This window comes from Mytilus trossulus, chromosome 8 (genome assembly GCF_036588685.1).
Source record: "Mytilus trossulus isolate FHL-02 chromosome 8, PNRI_Mtr1.1.1.hap1, whole genome shotgun sequence".
Lineage (NCBI taxonomy): Eukaryota > Metazoa > Mollusca > Bivalvia > Mytilida > Mytilidae > Mytilus > Mytilus trossulus.
The window spans coordinates 15222222-15244919 of record NC_086380.1 but is presented as its reverse complement, the minus strand read 5'-3'; the positions used below and the strand labels follow the sequence as shown (position 1 = coordinate 15244919).

General features: G+C 31.7%; 1 protein-coding gene and 1 long non-coding RNA gene across 5 annotated transcripts in view; both read left to right on the top strand.

Moving 5' to 3' along the window:
* LOC134728349 (uncharacterized) overlaps positions 1-22698 on the top strand; it is a 450627-nt gene that overhangs the window by 28550 nt on the left and 399379 nt on the right. The window lies entirely within an intron of this gene.
* The window catches only part of LOC134728344 (protein phosphatase Slingshot homolog 2-like), a 55684-nt gene that overhangs the window by 23977 nt on the left and 9009 nt on the right, over positions 1-22698 (top strand). For 2 of the 4 annotated variants that reach the window (XM_063592928.1, XM_063592927.1), the window contains exons 3-14: positions 2512-2586; positions 11225-11325; positions 12292-12356; positions 15842-16026; positions 16348-16413; positions 16868-17002; positions 17549-17608; positions 18593-18680; positions 19101-19276; positions 20959-21105; positions 21908-21968; positions 22447-22586. In XM_063592928.1, the coding sequence (XP_063448998.1) occupies positions 2512-2586; positions 11225-11325; positions 12292-12356; positions 15842-16026; positions 16348-16413; positions 16868-17002; positions 17549-17608; positions 18593-18680; positions 19101-19276; positions 20959-21105; positions 21908-21968; positions 22447-22586 (1299 nt within the window). The remainder of the gene's footprint in view (positions 1-2511; positions 2587-11224; positions 11326-12291; positions 12357-15841; positions 16027-16347; positions 16414-16867; positions 17003-17548; positions 17609-18592; positions 18681-19100; positions 19277-20958; positions 21106-21907; positions 21969-22446; positions 22587-22698) is intronic. The other 2 variants (XM_063592929.1, XM_063592930.1) reach the window with 1 other exon arrangement.

Genomic DNA, 22698 nt, shown 5'->3' with positions numbered 1-22698 from the left:
TATCATAATACATAATTATGATCATTGTGAAACTACACATACTACTGAATTGTGAATAATTCTTTCTCAAATGTATACACTTGTACATTTGTACATGTATGTATAGTAAGTCTCTCAAACAAGTAAACTTACATGTATTTATAAATAAAAATAGGTTTATATATACCTTAAATGTATAGCATTTGTGTTTGATTACTGAATCCTCTTTAAAATTCAGGCACATATTTTATATTACCCAATATTAACCCAGTAAAACCCGGGTTTTCCCAGTATTTCCCACTGGGCTGGGCAATACTCATAAAACCCGGGTTTTTGCCAACCCTGATTGTGACAATGATTATAATACATTATTTTGTAGACCCATGGTGAAATATAACTTCTCAAACCTTCATATTAGACATCTTTATATAAGTTGTGTATCATCATCATCATCATTATGTGGACATCTTGTAACCCTATTTTGAAACTCTTATGACATGTATGATGGTTATATGATTTCTTTGCCCAGTTTGAGTGATCTATAACACTATTGATGTGTAAAGCCACCTCCCTTATATTTATGGACTAATTATCATTTCCTTTGTTTACTCCACCATTACTCTGTGTAGATAGTAACATCAAAATAAAATTTAAACATCAAAAAGTCATAAAATTTCACTTTTAGATTAAGATTAAATATTGTTTGTCCTTGAGAGATGAGCCTAACATTGGTTCATGTAAAGTTATTGTCAAAATTATTCATATTTTACTTTATCCACCACACTTTTACTTGTGAAAAAAAACATGGCCTCTTTTTACTTCACTGGTAACAAATGATAATATGTGCAGATTGCAAAAGATTTTAAAAGAATTCAGATGTTTTGAAAGACTTCTGTCCATACAAAACACATACAGTGTCAGATAATATCTAAATGACACAAACTTTACTAGAACAGACCAAATTTCACCAGACATTTCAGATGAACTCTTTGAGTCTCATTGAATGTCATTTCAGTTGCTAAATTTCATTGTTCCAGTCCCTTTTGCAGTTCAATATAAAAGCGTAAATTAAAGCTAGCTGTTATGTTAACTACTAGAATTAATAGCAACTTAGTCTTTGTAGAAAAGGTTGATTCATCATAGATGATATAGCAAATACCTTGATTAGATAATAAAATCAGGAAAGCAACTAATGAAGTGTTTTGTGATATCTGTAATGGGCAGAAAACATGATAATCTATACTTCTCTGTTGAACTTGAGATACTAACATTGTAACTTGAGATACTTACATTGAAATTGAGATACATTGTACTAACATTGAAATTGAGATACTTAAACACAGTCTTCTAAGATATTTGTCTAAAAATGATTCAAATCCACTTTACTCTTGGACATGCATTAAACATGTAAATTAATAGAAATTAATTAAATGTGAATCACTTATTGAAAATTCTGATTTTCCACTATACTTCTATAAACTTTCTTTAAACAAATAAAAGTGTATAATGTGATGGCAGTAAAAGCTTGGTTTTGTACTGCCTTGTTTCTATAAGCTAGTAGAAGCTGGTTAGTAGAGGGAAAAGAATGCTAAAAGGTGGCTTTGCTGTGAACAAAAGGTGATTTGGGCAAGTGCTAAAAAGTAGCATAGCTTAGTGTCAATAAACGATGATGTGGGCAAGCTCTTAAAAAGAAACATAGATATATGAGTTAGAGGGAATGTGGGCAAGCAAATGCCTGAAAATTAATTAAACATGCTGTGTAAAAAATGAATAGTCTCATATAAGGAGATAAAAAAAAAAAAAATCTTGTGCAAGATGAGCTATGCAATTGAAATAAAGAATATGTTTCAAGTATTCTTAACATGTGATCAAAATATATATTCTCACTTGACATTTCCAGATTTTGTTCTTTATGATTTGGGCGTAAACAAACATTTCTTGATCGCCATTAGTGTTTAAATAATTTTGAAATTATGTTATTAAAGATTATTTTGTGGGATTGCTTGTCCAATAACTAAACATAAGGGACAAGTTTTGTTCTTGTATCCTGAGTGTGGTCTGTATACAATCAAAACCTAAAAAAGCATCCTTTATTAGCTGTCAATGCAGGGTACAATTGTATACACTTATTTAGAAAACTTATGCAGCTAATGGTAAAGCTAGATAAGAGTTCAATTATATTGGAATGTAATTGTATTTCAGGATAAGGTGATGGACTGCTTCTGATTTATAGTTAACATGCAGTCACCACTATATATCAGGACATTTTGGTGTGTGTTTGATATTAATATTTTTGCATTTCACATTTTACCACATAAATAAATTACCCTTTCCAAGCATTTCACTGTTCTTTTAAATTCCTTGTAAAAGACTATGAAACAGGAATAATAAACACATGGAAGATTTAACTGCCCATCTCAGGCCCAAACCACTAACAAAACTTGAAAATGACCTGATATACAGTATTTGGTATCAAATGGACTAGTCTGAACTGAATAAAGTGAATAAATTTAATTGTGCAATTCATTTCAGGAGATCCAAGTCAGCACTAAAAAGATTGAAAAAGCTGTTCCATACAGTTAGATTTATTTCTAAATTACGACCTTGGTGAGAATTGGCATGGCCTTCTGTGCTGTCTGCTGCTTGCTATCTTTTATTATATATATATATGTGTAGATGCCATTATCGCTAACATTTCTAACTCTTTTACAGATCTTTAACTTTACCTCTATATAAGAAAAATGTAACTAGAGATGTAATTTACAGCAAAATGCATCGAGTGTGTAGGTAAAGGGAATATCTTTGTTTAGCTTGCTTGTTAGCTGAACCGTGAAGTCATTATTAAGTTAGGTATACTACCCTCCTTTAAGAGTACACTAGTCGAACAGATAACCAATCTATCTGTCTGTAGGACTAGACTACTCAGAAAGGAGGGTACTATACCTAACTTTATAATGACTTTACAGTTAAGCTTGCAAGCAAGCTAACCATATATAATACCTTTACCTACACACTCAAAGCATTTTGCTGTACATAACAATTTTAATTACTTGACCACATTTGAAAATATACAGTGAATTTGTTTCGAATACATATTTATTGACAGATATCATATAGATGACTGCTAATATTTGACTTCTGGTACATATTTTTCGACAGGTATGGATGTATCTCCACTGATATTTTAGCCATTATCACGTACACCAAGTTTTTATAATTAAGCATTTTTAGAGCATTGCGTTTGCCTGCATGCTTTAGTATTTTTACAGACATTTTGAGACACTGTTGCATTGACAACTTTAATTTATTGCATAGTTATTTGGTTCGTTGGGTCTTTGTTAGATAATGTTTTCCTTCATTCCAATCCTGATAATGCTTAAATTTCTACGTAATTCTGCACATACAAGTACATGTATCTGATAGTTTTAAAAAGAAGGAATAGAACAAAAAGCCTCTAGATAGGTAACCAGTCTGAAAAAATGGTAAGACAGCCTCTTGATAGGTTACCAGTCTGAAAAATGGTAAGATTCAGCCTCTTGATAGGTAACCAGTCTGAAAAATGGTAAGATTCAGCCTCTTGATAGGTAACCAGTCTGTAAAATGGTCAGACAGCCCCTTGATAGGTTACCAGTCTGTTGATAGGTCGTCAGTACATTAATAGTGTTTATGATACTTTTTGTTGTGATCTTATTTGGCAATCTTACCCTATCTTCCTTATATATACATAATAGTCCTTATAAGTTATAGTTAATAATGTCTTATACTTGGTAGTGTTTTTGTGTTTGCAAAAAGTGTACATTACTACACAAATTTAATTTTTAGAAACTTTATCAAAAGATAATGTAGATAATTAAACTGATTTAAGTTTTTAAATTTTCAAAGTCTAAAAGGATATTGAACCTGTATTTTTAATCAATTCGGCTTGTGCACGAATCAACGCATTACCATACTACATAATGGAAACTAATATTCACTTTGTTTATTATCTTAGAATTGTATTAATATTGAGGAAGTTTATATCTCTTCCTATTAATTACAATAAATGATGGATAGGTCCATTAGCTTATTACAGGAAATTAAATAATATGATGAATGTCCGATTCTCCAACTCAATAAGATGTGACCCTTTCACCTAGACTTGCTACATGTCCCTTCCTAATTATGTGTTTTCTTCTTTTTTTCAATTTTGCCCCTTTAATAGTTTTACTGCTATAACTAGGAGATTACAATTATACTGACATCTGCAGGAGGAAGGCCTTTCTCATGTTTCTCCAAGGGCAATCAGTAGGCTGGCACTTATCAGTAAACTTATAAATTAGTAATAGAAAAATAATAGAAAGGGACATGCAGCAAGTCTACCTTTCACCCAAACCCATCTTATATGCCATACAAACTTATTATTAAAGATAAATGTCTATGGCAGATCCAGAAATTTTCATAAGGGGTACACCCTCTGACTGCACATAGCGTGCATGGACCCCTGGATCTGCCCATGAATGTGACTTTTCTCTCTCCATTTCACTTTTCAATCTATTATTTCAAAATGTTAATTTTATTTGCCATCAAGGCACTTCCATTTATTTACCATGTTTTACTTGAAAAAAGGGTCTATAAAGCAAGCCAGAGCAATACATAAATGTGTCTGTGTTAGTGTTTTTTCATTAAGATATAATTTTAAGTCATATGAATTCTTCCTGCCATAAAATTGCTGTTATAGATACATTGGATGATGTTCTGTAATTGAAGGCTTTTTGAAGCATAGGAAAAACTCTTATTAGGTCTTATATATATACCAATCGTTTCTATGTAATAATTTAAGCTGAACTGCATGTAATTTGAAGGGGGGAAAATGCATCACACTTAGTCTGTGTTACACATTCATCAATCACGCCAGAAATTTTAAATAAAGCAACATTGGGCCTCAAGTTTCTGTTTTCCAAAATTTTATAAAGAATATTGATAAGTCATTTATCTTATCTTCAGACAAAATTATTGATTGAATTACATAATGACTCACCATGCATTCTTATAGTATTGTGTACATAGAATTGAAGACTTGTGAAATGTATGATCTGTTTTGTTATTGATATTTATTTATGTCAGTTCTAGTAAGTCTTATTCCCAGGAAATTGAATACTTGTCTTGGAATTTAGAATGTTATCAAGAAAATTTTGGCATTTAATTAATTTTAGGCACTAGAGCCCAATCCTTAGTACACGTATATGTATTTTTAACGTTTCTATGCATAACATGTAAAGTTTATGATCTGTTTCTCATTGATATATATGCATGTCATGGAATTTATAATTTTATCAAGAAAATTTTGGCATTTAATTTATTTCAGGCACTAAAGTCCCATCCTTAGTACATGTAATTCTAACATTTCTATGCATCACATGTAGATACATGTACTGCATTAAAAGATATACATAAGACTATTTGACTATAATTGCTAAGAAACCATTGCTTAGTTTAATCATACTGACAAGATTTAACTACAGTCATCTGACAGTTAGTGGAAACAATTAAACTAAAGAAGCAAATCATGTACTATTTTATGGCATTGGAAACCATCTAGAAATATTAAAGATAAACATGATACCATTTGGCTATTAGGCAAGATTTCTCTTTGTAACCCCTTTCATGTATCACTGTCAGTGGTTATTCCATCGATAAGAGGCAGGTTCAAAAGAAAGTCTTTCTGATCAAATTTAAAGCCATCTTAGTTAGAATCTTCCATACAGTTTAGAACAATACTGTCCAAGCATGAACTTTAGTGAAGATACACATATTAAACCAGATTTATAAAAGAGTCAATTTTATTTCTGGTTAAACTTATCAAAGATTTAACGACCACATTGTAATTTTAACATGTATCCTTGAAAATGATTATAATTACCAGTGCCCATGTTATTATCAATTTCCTGCTACATGTAGTTAATGTCCTTAATGATTCACTCCATGAACTATCTCAATAGGTGACTTGTATTAATAGATCAAAATTTGTTTTTGCCAATAGACAGTTTCCTTTTTTATAATGACAGAAATTAGAATGTTTATTTATTTTCTAAGTTGGACTTTAAGGGTCAACAGGAAAATTTATATGAAAAAAATGCGTTGGGGAATGAAGCAGCTCTGACATATCCAGAAATTTTTATAAAGAGGGGGCACTGACTGCCATAAGAAGGGGCCTGTTACAGTCATGCTTCAGTGATTTCCTATATAATCAACAATTTTTTCCCCACTAAAACCATTAATCCTCCCATTTTCCTCTACTTGTAACTGCATATGAGCAGATTGTTTTGGCTTGATTGCCATGATTACAAGCAACATTATTTTATCTGTTGATATTATTTTGCCTTATATAACATATAATAAATTCAAATGGCCTTGGAAAATAAGAAAAAGGCTTTATGATAAATTTGTATGTTACTTATCCTAAATTCCATGTTAGACAAATTGCAAGGTTATCAGAATTAACCTTAACCTCAGAATGAATACTTAATGAATTAAAATATAACACACACAATGCACAAGTCCAAGGCCAAATTAGGCAAGAATTGTATATCAAATCAGTCTAATGCTTGTGATACAGACCTAGCTGTACTTGTTAGCAACTTTAGGAACCAGAATACATCCATAACTGATAAAAGTATAAAAGTTTAGGATACTGGTAAATGGGTCATATATAGACGTATTTACACTTTTATGCAAATTTGTCCGCCATTACGTAAAATCACTCAGTTTCCCGTAAACTTTAACATAAAAATTTAGATATTTGAAGTCACAATTTAAAACTTTGTTGCTTGATGTCAAAAGGTGATTCGGAGTAGATCTAAGGTCATTCGGACGCAAGATTCAGCTAAATACCAAATGTGTGAATATGTTTATTATTTGTATGAACAAGAAGGCATTTTTTTTGAATGTCTGTGCTTTTATTTTCTTATTTTTTGTCTTGTCTGTGACTTAGTTAAGTCTTTAAGCCTTGAGTCTTTGACATGCTGTTTATGGCACTAGGGGGCAACACAAGTTAACAGTTTAAGAATACAGTCACAAAAATCAAGCCATATATCTGAGACAAATGCTAAGTTTAAAAAATATTTGTATAGGAAAGGAAATGGTATGAACACTTGGTAAAGAGAGAAAAGATATTCATATATAATTTAATTCTTGGTACATTTCCATTTCATTGTGAAGTGCACTTGGGGATAGCTAAGATTTTTCTCAAGAATATTGTCATATCACAGAAATGGAGAAGTTATTTTTTTCCCTGTTGAGATATGAAGAGTTTTAGGTCTATGACCTGTACATAGAGATTTCTTTAATAGTTACTAGCGAAATATATAAGGGATCTGTGAACAAGTCTAGGTCTACGACCTGTACATTATAGATTTCTTAAATGGTTACTAGAAAAATATATATTAAGGATTTTGTAAAGAAGAAACATGCCAATCAGTGTTTATAGAAATGTAAAAACAAATAGAATAACTTGTCAAGATATGATTAATAATGTTTTAAATATAGTAAATTATTTATGTCTGACCTCAAGGCTAGATTGAAACCTTATGTAAATTGGTCTCTTTCATTTCATATGTACCAATAGGCTTTGATAGACACAAAGGCATGTAGCAAATGTTATAAGAATTTTGTATGTCAATCGGGTATCTTCTATTGGAAACTTGAAAAACCTTTGTTGCAGTTGTCCTTGTATGTTCAAACTATTATTTAAAAAAAAAAGGAAATCTGACAGTAAAAGCATATTGTTAATTTCATGGCATTAAAATGAAAGAAGATTGCATGTTGTTTGATCAAACTTTAAGGAAAGATCTTAATGTTAATAGGCATATACATTTTCATTTTATATAAAAAAGCAGGGTACAAGAATTTTTCGTATCTGGAAACTTTAATGTATCTACAATTGAAATTGAAATTCTGAATGTAAAAGATCTTTTAAATTTTAGTTAAAATTTTGTATTGGGTCAAAATAAAAGAAGATTGCTTGTTGTTTGTTCGAATTTTAAGACAAAGATTTTACTTAAAATATTTGAAGGTCATTAAATTGATACCACTTAAGTTTTATTTCCGTTTTAAAATTTAAATAAATTAGATATTTATATGTAGGAGTAAGATAGTTTACAGATATGGTTTAAATTGTGTTATCATTTTTATAATGTTTATTTTTCAATAAAATTCAGATAATTTGTTTTCTTATTGTGTTAAGAAGTTAAGTAAGAATACTTCAGACCTTTGACCTCTAGATATCTAAATAATTATTATGAATTCATAAAGATAAAATATTGCATGGCAATTTAAGGTAAAATTAAAAAATTACTGGAATTGAAAGACTGTGATGGAATCAACAACAACAACAACACTACTTATTTTAAGAGGGGTTATTAGAAGTTAAGTTAGAATACTTCAGATCTTTGACCTCTAGATATCTAAATAATGATTATGAATTCATAAAGATAAAATATTGCATGGCAATTTTAGGTAAAATTACTGGAATCAACCACAACAACAATAACACTAACTTATTTTAAGAGGGTTACACAGTTAGCTATATAGGGTGTGTTTGGATATACGCATGAGGCGGCCTTTGGTTAACTATAACTTGGGTAACCATAGGCCGCCTCAGGCGTATATCCAAACACACCCATGATTAAATCTTCCATGAGGCCCTCATCTAATCTGTCTGATGATGCATGGAGTTTGATTTCAGTTTTGAAATTTGAATTTGCTTTTGTATCCTTGACACATAGTAATTGATAGGTAGCTGTCTCGTTTGTAGTTACTTTTGTATCCTTGACACATAGTAATTGATAGGTAGCTGTCTCGTTTGTAGTTACTTTTGTATCCTTGACACATAGTAATTGATAGGTAGCTGTCTCGTTTGTAGTTACACCACATCATTAAAGACATTTTTAAAGTCTTAAAAGTTATGTAGATTCAGGTGTTAACACAATGCATGTTATAATATATATGTTTTACAAATCTAACATGCCTGAAATGTATGTTTAACACATGCTTAGTTCAACAGGACATTTTCATATGCATCAAAGCATTAATTAAGTATCACACAACTTCAAAGGTGCACTTTTAATGATACAAAAAGACATGTGCCTACCTAGCATTTTACAATTGTGAAGTTTTTTCGAAATAGGGATATTCTTTTATTTGAATATATAGACAACATACATAGTCTTGTTTTCTCTAAAATTCTGTGAATAAATTTTAAGAGTAATTAGCAAGCTATAATTAGCTTTTAAGCATTATCAACGCAACTCAATTGCATATAGATATACAAAAGGTGTATAATATTAAATCACATATATGCCAGCTACATGTTTTAAAAAAAACCCACCATAGATTTCAAACAAGATGGGTTATTATCAATAGAATATGTTATTTAAATTGTAAATTACAACTATTTACTTATAATAGAGGAGTAATTTATATACATAAATAAATGAATTAGATTCTATTCTTTTTCTAATGGCAAAGATGTATCTCACTGAAGGTGAAGGTTCTTTCATTATATCAAATACTTATTATACATATGCATGGAAATACTTGTAATTACATATAATGACATTGTGTTATCATATCTTTGCATAGAAATACATGTAATAATACGATTACATGTATGTCTTTGTCAGCATTATTAAGGGATTTCCTTTTGCCCTTATTTTGTAAAGTCTGTTTTATAGCATAATTATTTGAAGTAATTATGTTGCTTGCACCAGTATATGAAAAAGTTTTAAAATAAATTAAATGAATCTGTTTTGAAGGGATTCAAAGAAAAGCGTAAATAAAGTATTCCTAATAAAATTAAAGAACTTTCATACCAAAAATGCCATGTCTGGTTTATTAAATATTGGTACAAATCAATTAAAATGCAATCAATTAAAATGCAGAGATTATTAAAGATATCCAAGAACTTGAAAAAAAGTGCTCTGGACACTGCAAGAGCTGGGGTGCTTTGCGAGATCGACATCCCTATCTCCTGGCAATCCGATTCCAGGGTGGCCTGTCCCTTAGGAAGAACACATATGTATTTGATATAAGATACAAAATCAGATAGTGTTATTCTTATGTTGTATTATCTTGATTTGTTTCATTTTCTTGCCTAATTTAATATAACCCAATATTATGAAATTAATTTTTTTATTGCCTAGGTCCCAAAGTTATGTTATGAAAGGAATTTTTGTTTTATGCTCTGAAGTTGGAATCTTGTGTCATTGATAAGGATCTTCTCTTTGGTCGGGTTGTTGTCTCTTTGACACATTCTCCATTTCCATTCTCAATTTTATTTGAAATCTGTTTCTGCCTTTTGATGATTGCATTGTGAAGTTTTATATCAAATATGTCTATATGATGCAATTCTCGTGTGAAATTAGATTGCTATGTATGTTATCTTTAAGTGTGTGTTAATTGTTATCATGTTACATTGGCTAAAAGTACAAAGTTCTTATGTAAATAAGGAAGTACTGTATAAACTAATTAATATGATCACTTTCACCATTTATCTACAGGGTAAATAAGGTCAAATACATTGTGGAATATTTTTAAATGAATTCAAACGACATTTCAGGGGCTGATTCAGCCATTTTCAAAAGAGGGAGGGTCCATTCATATGTCCCCATTTAAATGCATTGAAAATCCATAGAATTTTTTTTTTTTTGGGGGGGGGAGGGTCCAATCCCAGAGCCCTTGAAGTCCAATGAACTTGAAACTTAGTAAACATGTTCCCTTTAATGAGATCATTCTAATTTTAATTCCAAATTAGAGAATTTATCCCAATGTCATGGTCCACTAAACATAGAAAATGATAGTGCGAGTGGGGCATCCGTGTACTGTGGACACATTCTTGTTTAATAATGCACTGCTTATAACTTTCCCACTTATTAAAAAAAATATCCTATTTTCTTAGATGACAGCAGTCAACAAATTTATGGTTAAACCTGTATGTGTGTAGATAAAGGACACCCTATAAGAAGGGAGGCAAATTGTGTCTTGTGTTCCTTTCATAATCAGCTGCAATTTATACATGTTCATATTTCAAGCTTGGAGTTGAAAGGGAAATTTTAATATATACCTTTATTGGTGTTTATTTTTACTATATAGCTTTATGATATTTGCATATGCAGTTTTGATAGCAAATTTTGCTTTTATTTATCCTCTCAAGAGAATATTTATTTATAGTTAAACTTTTTTATCCTAACAAGAATATATTTATTTCTAGTTTCAGTGAGAGTTACTTCACAGTTAAAGGTGCTGCTCTGATATTGCCTCAGAATGATGTGGAATCAACTTATACCAAGAAAATCTGTAAAAGTAGCCATGGTAACATTTTTTACTGCAAATTTGTCACATACATTTAAGGATTGACTAATATGTTTTCTGTAAAAAATGTGGTGCTCACTGAATAACCTATGTAGCGGGTTATTTAAAGTGTGCACCACATTTTTTATGTTACTTCGAATAGGCAGAAAAAACATTACAGTTATTTCTTTTAATTTAATTCTTAATTCCATTTCAAATCGGAGTAAATCATGAAAAAACGTTGATGAAGTCACGGTCACATGACAAAATTATGCCTAGAAGCTGATAAACAAAACAAAAGTCAGCCAATCAGAAGACGTATGTGTTACATCCAAAATTGAATTATTGCTGTATGGAAATATATTTTAATTTTTCAGTACGTAGTGAAAGCAATGTATTTGAATAATAGTTAAAAAAACCAAAATAGACAAACTTTGACATGTAACATGACAGATATGATTTGAAAGGCAAAAAAACAAACAAAACTACTCTACATTTGTCATGTTTTTATGTATATTAAATGTCCAGTGAGCAATCAGTTCACCATAATATAAGGTAAATATTAATTTGACATGAAAAGGAATCTTACTTTATACCAGACTGGCATTATGTCCTGGATTTTTATTGTGATTCTTAATAGTCAGATCAAAGAGAAACCAGTTCATACTGTTCTGACTACGGACCCTATTCCTAAAACTTACATGTTTTCATTAGAGATACAGCAATTAAACATTTTAAAGTCATTGGTTTGACTCAGATAGGGATCAAACCCAAGAACTCCTATGCTTTAGGTAACAATATAACCACATGACCTTTGAGAGGGGTCATTCGTAAAGATCCTTGGTGAAACCATTTAATGTGTATCATGAGTTTACAGAACTCACATTAAATTAACACAAATCTCTATTGTTGGGTTTTTGCCTCTTTGACATATTCCCCATTTCTATTCTTAATTTTATTCTGATCTCTTTTGATTTATAATTACAGGAGATATCCAGAACCACTTAGAGTCCATGATAGGACTGTTACGAAGACAAGACACAATAGCACTTGTAAGTTCTCAAATGAGGGGGGATAGGACCTTTATCAGGACTCCGAGATCGGGTGTTTTTGAGCTCAGGATTTCAGGATCCGGGAATCCTTTTTTAGCTCACCTGGCCCGAAGGGCCAAGTGAGCTTTTCTCATCACTTGGCGTCCGGCGTCCGGCGTCCGGCGTCGTCGTCGTCCGTCGTCGTTAACTTTTACAAAAATCTTCTCCTCTGAAACTACTGGGCCAAATCAAACCAAACTTGGCCACAATCATCATTGGGGTATCTAGTTTAAAAAATGTGTGGCGTGACCCGGTCAACCAACCAAGATGGCCGCCATGGCTAAAAATAGAACATAGGGGTAAAATGCAGTTTTTGGCTTATAACTCAAAAACCAAAGCATTTAGAGCAAATCTGACATGGGGTAAAAATGTTTATCAGGTCAAGATCTATCTGCCCTGAAATTTTCAGATGAATCGGTCAATCGGTTGTTGGGTTGCTGCCCCTGAATTGGTAATTTTGAAGAAATTTTGCTGTTTTTGGTTATTATCTTGAATATTATTATAGTTAGAGATAAACTGTAAACAGCAATAATGTTCAGCAAAGTAAGATCTACAAATAAGTCAACATGACCAAAATGGTCAGTTGACCCGTTTAGGAGTTATTGCCCTTTATAGTCAATTTTTAACCATTTTTCGTTAATTAAAGTTATCTTTTACAAAAATCTTCTCCTCTGAAACTACTTGGCCAAATTAATCCAAACTTGGCCACAATCATCTTTGGGGTATCTAGTTTAAAAAATGTGTGGCGTGACCTGGTCAACCAACCAAGATGGCCGCCACGGCTAAAAATAGAACAAAGGGGTAAAATGCAGTTTTTGGCTTATAACTCGAAAACCATAGCATTTTGAGGAAATCTGACAAGATAAAAATGTTTATCAGGTCAAGATCTATCTGCTCTAAAATTTTCAGAAGAATCGGTCAATTGGTTGTTGGGTTGCTGCCCCTGAATTGGTAATTTTGAGGAAATTTTGCTGTTTTTGGTTATTATCTTGAATATTATTATAGATAGAGATAAACTGTAAACAGCAATAATGTTCAGCAAAGTAAGATCTACAAATAAGTCAACATGACCAAAATCGTCAGTTGACCCGTTTAGGAGTTATTGCCCTTTATAGTCAATTTTTAACCATTTTTCGTAAATTAAAGTAATCTTTTACAAAAATCTTCTCCTCTGAAACTACTTGGCCAAATTAATCCAATCTTGGCCACAATCATCTTTGGGGTATCTAGTTTAAAAAATGTGTGGCGTGACCTGGTCAACCAACCAAGATGGCCGCCACGGCTAAAAATAGAACATAGGGGTAAAATGCAGTTTTTGGCTTATAACTCAAAAACCAAAGCATTTTGAGGAAATCTGACATGAGATAAAAATGTTTATCAGGTCAAGAACTATCTGCCCTGAAATTTTCAGATGAATCGGTCAATCGGTTGTTGGGTTGCTGCCCCTGAATTGGTAATTTTGAGGAAATTTTGCTGTTTTTGGTTATTATCTTGAATATTATTATAGATAGAGATAAATTGTAAACAGCAATAATGTTCAGCAAAGTAAGATCTACAAATAAGTCACATGACCAAAATGGTCAGTTGACCCCTTTAGGAGTTATTGCCCTTTATAGTCAATCTTTAACCATTTTTCATAAATCTAAGTAATCTTTTACAAAATCTCCACTGAAACTACTAGGCCACAATCATCTTTGGGGTATCTAGTTTGAAAAATGTGTCCGATGACCTGGCCATTCAACCAAGATGGCTGCCACGGCTAAAAATAGAACATAGGGGTAAAATGCAGTTTTTGGCTTATAACTATGAAACCAAAGCATCTAGAGCAAATCTGAGAAGAAGTTAAATTGTTAATCAAGTCAATATCTATCTGCCCTGAATTTTTCAGATGAATTGGACAACTGGTTGTTGGGTTGCTGCCCTCCAATTGGTAATTTTTAAAGAAATTTTGCCGTTTTTGGTTATCTTGAATACTTTTGTAGATAGCGATAAACTGTAAACAGCAATAATGTTCAGCAAAGTAAGATCTACAAATAAGTCAACATGACCTAAATGGTCAATTGACCCCTTAAGGAGTTATTGCCCTTTATAGTCAATTTTTAACAATTTTCATTAATTTGGTAAATTTATGTAAATTTTTACCAAATATAGTTCTCTGTTACTAATGGGCAAAGTTCATGATAGATATAATTGTAAGAAGCAAAATCGTTCAGTAAAGTAAGAACTTCAAACACATCACCATCACCAAAATACAATTTTGTCATGAATCCATTTGTGTCCTTTGTTTAATATGCACATAGACCAAGGTGAGCGACACAGGCTCTTTAGAGCCTCTAGTTTCGTATTTCGGGACGTCGGGATTTACTTTATTTAAATTCGGGACCTCGGGATTTCAGGATCAGGACCCCTCCTATCCCCCTCTCAAATGATGCTAAATATATTTCTTAAACCGACAAAGGAGTAGGTCCGGTAAGACCCCTTTTTGGCCCCAAAATATAAGTGTTTTACAAAATTGTTAAAATGTTAACTTTTAGTTATATATTGGACAGTTGAATGCTTCTGCTACATTAATATGGGCTGTTTTTGACAATACAATGCACATATATAGGGTTGTAGCACCATTAAGTCATGCTAAATTACTGAAATCTTCAAAATTCTATCATTTTAGTTAAATTTTAGACGTTTTTTGTGTAAAACGAAAGTGACCCCATTCGTGTTCATCCTAAATATTGAAATGTAAGTTGTATTTTATGATAATACATAACTGGATGAACACGGATGCGGCCACTTTCATTTTTGACAAAAACCATCTGAAAAGTGACGTTTTTTGGCATATTTGAGATATTTTTCATATTTGAGCTGGAATCGGATCGTTTTTAATGACTGAATCAGTTAAAATCTTTCACAAAAACTAATTGAATCAAGTGAAATAGACACTTTAGTGTTTAGAAAGTGTTCAAAATCTTTCGTCAGATGAAACTGAAATTTGAGGCCAAAATGAGTCCTTACCGGACCTTCTCCTTTAAACACACTGTAGGTGTTAATATAATATTTTAGCTGAATATCTTTGAGTTTACGTTTTGGTAGAGCTCAACTGTTATTAAAACAAGGAGATGTTTTGAATGGAAATACATTTGTACTTATAAATTGTAACTAGGTAACAAAAATTGTCATGGGTAAACAAATTTCAGTCATATTCTAGCAGTACTGTGGATTCGTTTATTTTCGTGGATACTAATTTTCGTGGTTTGAGAAAAATTTACATGTTCGTGGATATTTAATTTCGTGGTTTTGTCAAGGTATGTATTCATTCCTGTAGAGAATTTGTGATTCGTTGAACATTTAAATTTGTGGTTCCTCTGAACCCACAAAATCCACGAAAATTTGTATCCAACGAATATTAATGAATCCACAGTATTATGAAATGAACAATTGTATATTTTCAGGCAGTAAAACTAGAAGTAACAGTTCCAGAGAGACATAAGTACATGGCTGTGGTATCTTGTATGGGTAAACAAGATACAGAAGAGACAGTCATCCTGGGTATAGACTTCTGTGGAAATAATCAGGCCACTATTGGTTTAGTGTTGCCTATCTGGGCAGATACTGAGATAGCGTTAGATGGAGATGGGTAAGGCATTCTTATAAGATGTAGAAACCAGTATGGTCATCAGATTTTGGGCTGTACAACGTCTTGGGTGACTGTTATACATTTTTAGACCAAATCAAGCCTTTTACAAAGATGACAAAGACACCAGTTTCTCTTATTTAGTTATTTCAATATAAATAGGCAGTACATTTGTACATACTACAATTTATGAATTCCTTTTATAGATAATATGATATACACCTTGTACTCACAATACTTTCATTTATTTTTAACAGAAAATTTATTATATTAGAAAAAAAATCACAATAATATTTTGTTTATTGATGGTATATATATTTACAGTGAGTTTAACGTTACATCTGGAGGCAACAGACATATGTTTAAACCCGTTACAGTGCATGTCATGTGGTAAGTAAAGGGGAGATAATTTAAAATTTATCAATTACTCCAGGAATTGTCATTTTTGTATGAAACCTTAAAGTTTATTCCATAAAATTACAAATTATGCATTTATTTGAGAAAAAAATCTTTGAAATAGAACTGTTTTAATCCTTAAAAATTTAACTGTAATGTATTCAATGATTAATTGCTTTTTACAGAACTTTGAGACCTATCATTTTACCAAATGAGCACTTGGAAGCTTAAATTTGATGAAACATTCTCGTAATCTTACATCTTCATCCATTGTGTGTCTCCTTTATATATTTACTTTTTGTTTTTAACATAATTTTTTGGACTTACCCAATAAGCTAATCACGGACTTTGCAAGGGCTCAGAAATATCATTTTGTGAGCTTTGCCTGCTGTACCTATAGTTCCAAAATGAATTTTTATCCTATTTTCAATTTGTAAATATATTTCAGGTTTACTCTACAAAGTTTGAATAAATTAGTGAAGATAGCGAGAGAAAACAAGTACATAGCTGAAGGTCTTTCTCATACATGGGTATCTGTCTATGAGTCCAGTCTCACGTCAGACATTCCTCTCATCAGTGAATGGTAGGTATTGGGAGTTGGTTAAAGCTGTTATCCTAATGCTAGCAAGTTAAAGGTCTGGTTTACTTGCTTGTGTGTATAAATGTTTTTCCAGCATTGTAATTAAGATTGACAGCCGCAATCAATAGATAGGCGGGGCTTCAACTTCTATACATTGGTTAAGTTCCAATAACATTTAAAAGTATAATGAGAAAACATTTTAACTAACAAAGCAAGAAAGTAAACAAAACCTTAAACTTGCTAGCATAAGGATTATAGCTTTAATATGACAATGAAAAATATATAAATTGAACGTAGAATTAGAATGCATTTGAAATAATGCCTACATAGACATATATAAATTATATACTATACTGGTTGACACACACGCCGAAGTATATCTGCGTTATGGAAAATTTCGACTTCAGATAAACCACATAGAATATAATTCACAAAATGTATTGATTAATAACTGTTTATTTGCGAAGTTCAATGTTACTAACATTTTACTCAATTAGATTAATAAACTGATATCAAATGTTAATAAAGTGGTTGTTACAATTTTTTCAGGAATACTACAGAAGATTTATTGTTTTTCAAAGCAGAACCTGTATTACTACCCACGGACGAGTAAGTTACTGGCATGATGAATTATATCTAGGAAGAATTTACTGTCTTCTCTTACTTAACTATCCTTTACCTTAACTTTTATACCCTTACCCACACCTAACCTATACCTAACCCTAACCCTGACCCTAACATATACCTAACCCTAACCCTGACCCTAACATATACCTAACCTTAACACTAGCCCTAACATATACCTAACCTTATCACTAGCCCTAACCCTGACCCTGACCCGAAACCTATACCTAACCATAACACTAGCCCTAACCCTGACCATGACCCGAACCTATACCTAACCCTACCAGTTAGCCCTTACCCTGACCCTAACATATACCTTACCTTAACACTAGCCCTAACATATACCTAACCTTAAAACTAGCCCTAACCCTGACCCTAACCTATACCTAACCCTAACACTAGCCCTAACCCTGACCCTAACCCTAACATATACCTAACCGATACCTATCCCATACCTAATCCTTAACTAGAATATTCCTGTATACAACTATAAATTAACCCCTATCAGACGGGAAGCCTAATGGAATACAAGGATAAATTTATTTTTATTATACCTCTGATTAAGTGCACCTGGTGGATATATATTGTGATTGTTGTGTTTGTTTGTCTGTTTGTTTGTTCATCTTTGCCTTTTGTATCACAATGTTCTCCAAAACTTCAGCTGAATTTCAAAGAAACTATCACAGAATCTTTTAAATTATTTTGAAAAGCAATGTGAACTTTCGATCTAAATTTTAATTTTAAATTAGTTTTGGAAATTCCCATTTAATGAATAGAAATATTTGATATTGACACTAACTTTAATTATTTTTGCTGGTATTCCTTTGATAATTATACACATTTTGGACTATGCAATTTTAGCTGAATTACTTATTTTAAAAACTTTTTACTCTTTGAAAGAGATATATTCTTGATGTATTATATTTTTGATATATTAGATTTAGATTAATTTTATGTAGTGTTTTTCAGTGAGGAAGAAGCATTTCTAAAGAGAATCCGAGTAGAACTGAAGAATGTAATGATGAAAGAAGATTTAGACGAAGCTACCTCAAAATATGTATGTATATTGTAAATATAGGGTTATTGCATGACACATTTGAACAGGTTCATTTCATCTATGGGATGAAAAATCTTACAGAATTATGACAAAAAACAAAAACAAACTTGTATGGGGCTTTTAATATAGGTTTTATTCCACGAAGTTATTTGCATATATACAACATTTCTTGGTCAGGTTTTCGGAACACAAAGACTATGGATTATGTTGGATGTTTTTCTTTTAAAACACAATGTGTAGGGATGGGTATGCTAGTTTACATCCATCATTCCCATCAAATTTTTATCACATTTTTCTACAGAAGTACAAATCATAGCTTTTAGAAATTATGAGCATGCTATAATGTTGGATGCATTTTCACATCCATTACTTATCAACTTTCAGTTTACAGAAAATCAATTGATTTTTATTTACTTTCAGTTGAGAACCAAAGTAGAAGAAAGAATGAATATGAAGTTAGATCAATGGAAAGCTTACATTGAACAGGAGATGTTGATGATCATGGGCCAGCTTGATTCACCAACATTGATTAAAGAATATTTATACTTAGGATCAGAATGGAATGCATCCAATATAGAGGAACTCAGTAGAAATGGGTTGGTTTTATATTATATATAGTATCAAAAGAGAAGACTCAAAATTTGAGTTTCTTTTGTCATTACACACTTACTCGTCTATTGTGATTTAAAAAAAAATGTTGAAGCACAGTTAAATTGTTATTTTGCAAGTTTGTGCGATAAAAGTTGTTTATATGTATTCTAGTCATAGACATGGTCTTTTTATTATATAAAACAATTGCTTTGTTAAAATGTTTAAATTTTGTGTTTAGGTCTGTTTAAAGGGAACCACTATTATCGCTATTTTGTGCATTTTGCCTTTAATGTTTTTTTGTGATTATTTTCATATCATGCTACTCGCTTAAGATGGAAAATTATCGCTAGAAACTAAGCATGCACGTAGCGTTGCTAACGAAATTGACATGAAATTGACATTGTCGTCATAGGTAAAATAGTGATAAAAATTTTATCATTGTTCATCTCAACTTGATTGCCTTTCTCGCTTTCACTGTCCTGGCACAAGCAAGAACACCAATTTTGTTGAGTTGATCACCGATTATCTATAATGATATGTCAGTGATATTTGGTAGACAGTTGTGTATAAAGCATTAGCACATCTCTTTTCTGTAGAGATTAATTGGCCCTTCTCTCTGCCATGGTCTATTGGCTTTGAAACTGCATCTTAGGATTAGGTTAGTTTAATTAGATCGATTTATGATAAGTCATTTATATTATATCTTATTTTCACAGAAATCATTTGGCTCCAAACCTTTAGTCATAGTTCATTTACTGATTATTTTGTTCTTATGCATGCCAAACTATCATGAATATTGCTATTTGAATTTCAACATTTTGTATTTTTTTTTATATAAAAATTACATACAGGCTATAGTCGCCGTCAGCTGAAATTCGTAGCGGTTATCAATTAAAATAATCTAAGCTATCAACCACGTTCACTCGAGATATAGTTTTTCACATTCCATTCAAAATCGCAAAAAGAAAAACCACTACTGACCTACCTTATAAGTGATTGCACTGTGATAATCCTGACCTTCACATTTTCCAAGACTATTTTGAATGGTGGAATCCGCCATTGTTTTTTCCGGAAGTGTTCCCCTGGAGTTCAATTTCATAACATTTGCATAAAGCGCGGGAAACTGTATCACATCAATGAAAAGAACATTTCAGGAAACTGCGTAAATGACGAATTTAACATGTAAACAAATGATCCTCATAGAAACGAAGATGGCGGAATTACAATGGAAAACATTCTGGAAAATGTGAAGGTCAGGATTATTACAGTGCGATCACTTAAAAGGTAGGTCAGTAGTCGTTTTTCTTTTCGCGATTTATGAATGGAATGAGAAAAACTATATCTCGAGAGAACGCGGTTGATAGTTAAGATTATTTTTACCGATAACCGCTACGAATTTCAGCTGACGGCGACTATAGACATATATCTTTATGTGGCTTGTTGTAAGGCAAAATTTCTGTACCTATCTAATATACCCTCAATTTCCAGTAGCAGTCAAAATTTTCCCGACCATCATCCCTTATAGTTACTTTTATGATAAGACCTACCTATTGTATTTATTGTGAACTTGTTCTCATCCTGAATATGCATGAAATATTTTCCACTGGACTTTAAGCAACCAAAAATCAATCAATCTTTTATGTGTTTTACAAAGGTAAGCCTTAAGTTGATATTTTATTTATTTCAGTGTTCATTACATATTGAATATCAGCAGGGAAATAGACAACTTTTATCCTGGTATCCTACACTACTACAATATTAAAGAGTGGGATTGTGAAGAAACTAATCTCCTCAAATACTGGGAAAATACTCATAAATTTATATCCAAAGTTAGGTAGGTATTTAACATATTAACGTTGTGTTTCCATTGTGTCATTTGTTTTCTCTTGTGTTTGAGTGTGAATTCACATTACTATAAGACGTGTCACAGTACTTTTCTATCCCAAATTCATGTATTTGGTTTTGATGTTATATGTGTTATTCTCATCGAATTTTGTCTAATGCTTTGTCTGTTTCTGTGTGTGATACATTTTAATGTTGTATCGTTGCTCTCCTCTTATATTTTAAGCGTTTCCCTCAGTTTTTATTTGTTACCCCAATTTTGTGTTTTGTCCATGGATTTAAGAGTTTTGAACAGCGGTATACTACTGTTGCCTTTATATATATTGTAAAGGAAACTATAATAAGACTTAGGTTGTGCCCTATAGTTCATACTCTGTCAGTTCATCAATCATTACTTTTATTGAGATTTTCTCAAAAGATTAGCTTGATTTTTTGTGCATAGTGTAAATATTAAAGGAATATTTCTTTCTTTTTTTGTTGATGTGAAATATCAATGAAAACAAAGTTTTTGTTGAATATTTTACAATGTTTGGAAAAACATCTTTTTGTGTTAGAATTTCAATGAATATTGATTTTAAAGTAAAATATGAGTTCCAAAATGATTCCTGGTGTCAAAATAATGGAGAAAAGTTAGTTAATGAATATATGGAATAAAATATCTCAAATTTTTGTTGTGATACATGTAGTAAAACCCTAATCTCAAGCAGCTCAGCGTGTACATTTTGGTTATAATATAATATTTGAAGATTGTACCATAACCTAAGTAGTAAACACACTGTTTTTATTATCAACAGAGAGAAGAAGGGCATAGTTCTAGTACATTGTAAGATGGGAATTAGTCGTTCAGCCTCAACAGTAAGTTTAACATGATTATGTACTTCATTTTTGACTCAAATGTTTAGTGGCAAATATTTCATGCATGTTCAAATCATACAACTAATTAAAAATAGAATTGAAAGATTTGTAAGTTCTACACAGTTGGGTAGTTGAAAGGTTGGGATATGGTCTGATACTTCATAACCTTGAAATGTAATGTCTATAAACGGTAAAGGAAGTTTTAGATTTGCCTGCCAATCACTTTTTTCTGCTAGAAAATATTTAACATTGAAAATGTATTATTCGAAAATAAGTTGTTTAACAATTCTTTGCACAACATCATGTGCAACTTCTGATTTTTGTTGGTGTGCTGTAAAGATCAACTACACATATATAACATGGCATTATTTTACATTGTCCACATTTGCTTTATCCTAATTAGAATTGGATAATATATATATATGGATTTTGTGGTAATATCTCGTATATCCATTTACTGTTATTTACATTCTAACAGGTGATTGCATACTTGATGAAGGAGTACCACATGTCACGACAGGAAGGATATGACATGGTAAAGGGAATGAGAAGTTGTATCATGCCTAACAACGCTTTCTGGAATCAATTGGAAACTTATGAAGGAATCTTGAATGCAAGGTAAGTTAAGTAAAACATTGTCTGAACTTACAAGCTATTTTAGCATTCATTCTGTCTCTGGAAAAGGTCCATGAAGGGTGGAAACCAAGGCAGGCTATGTATCATCACTAGG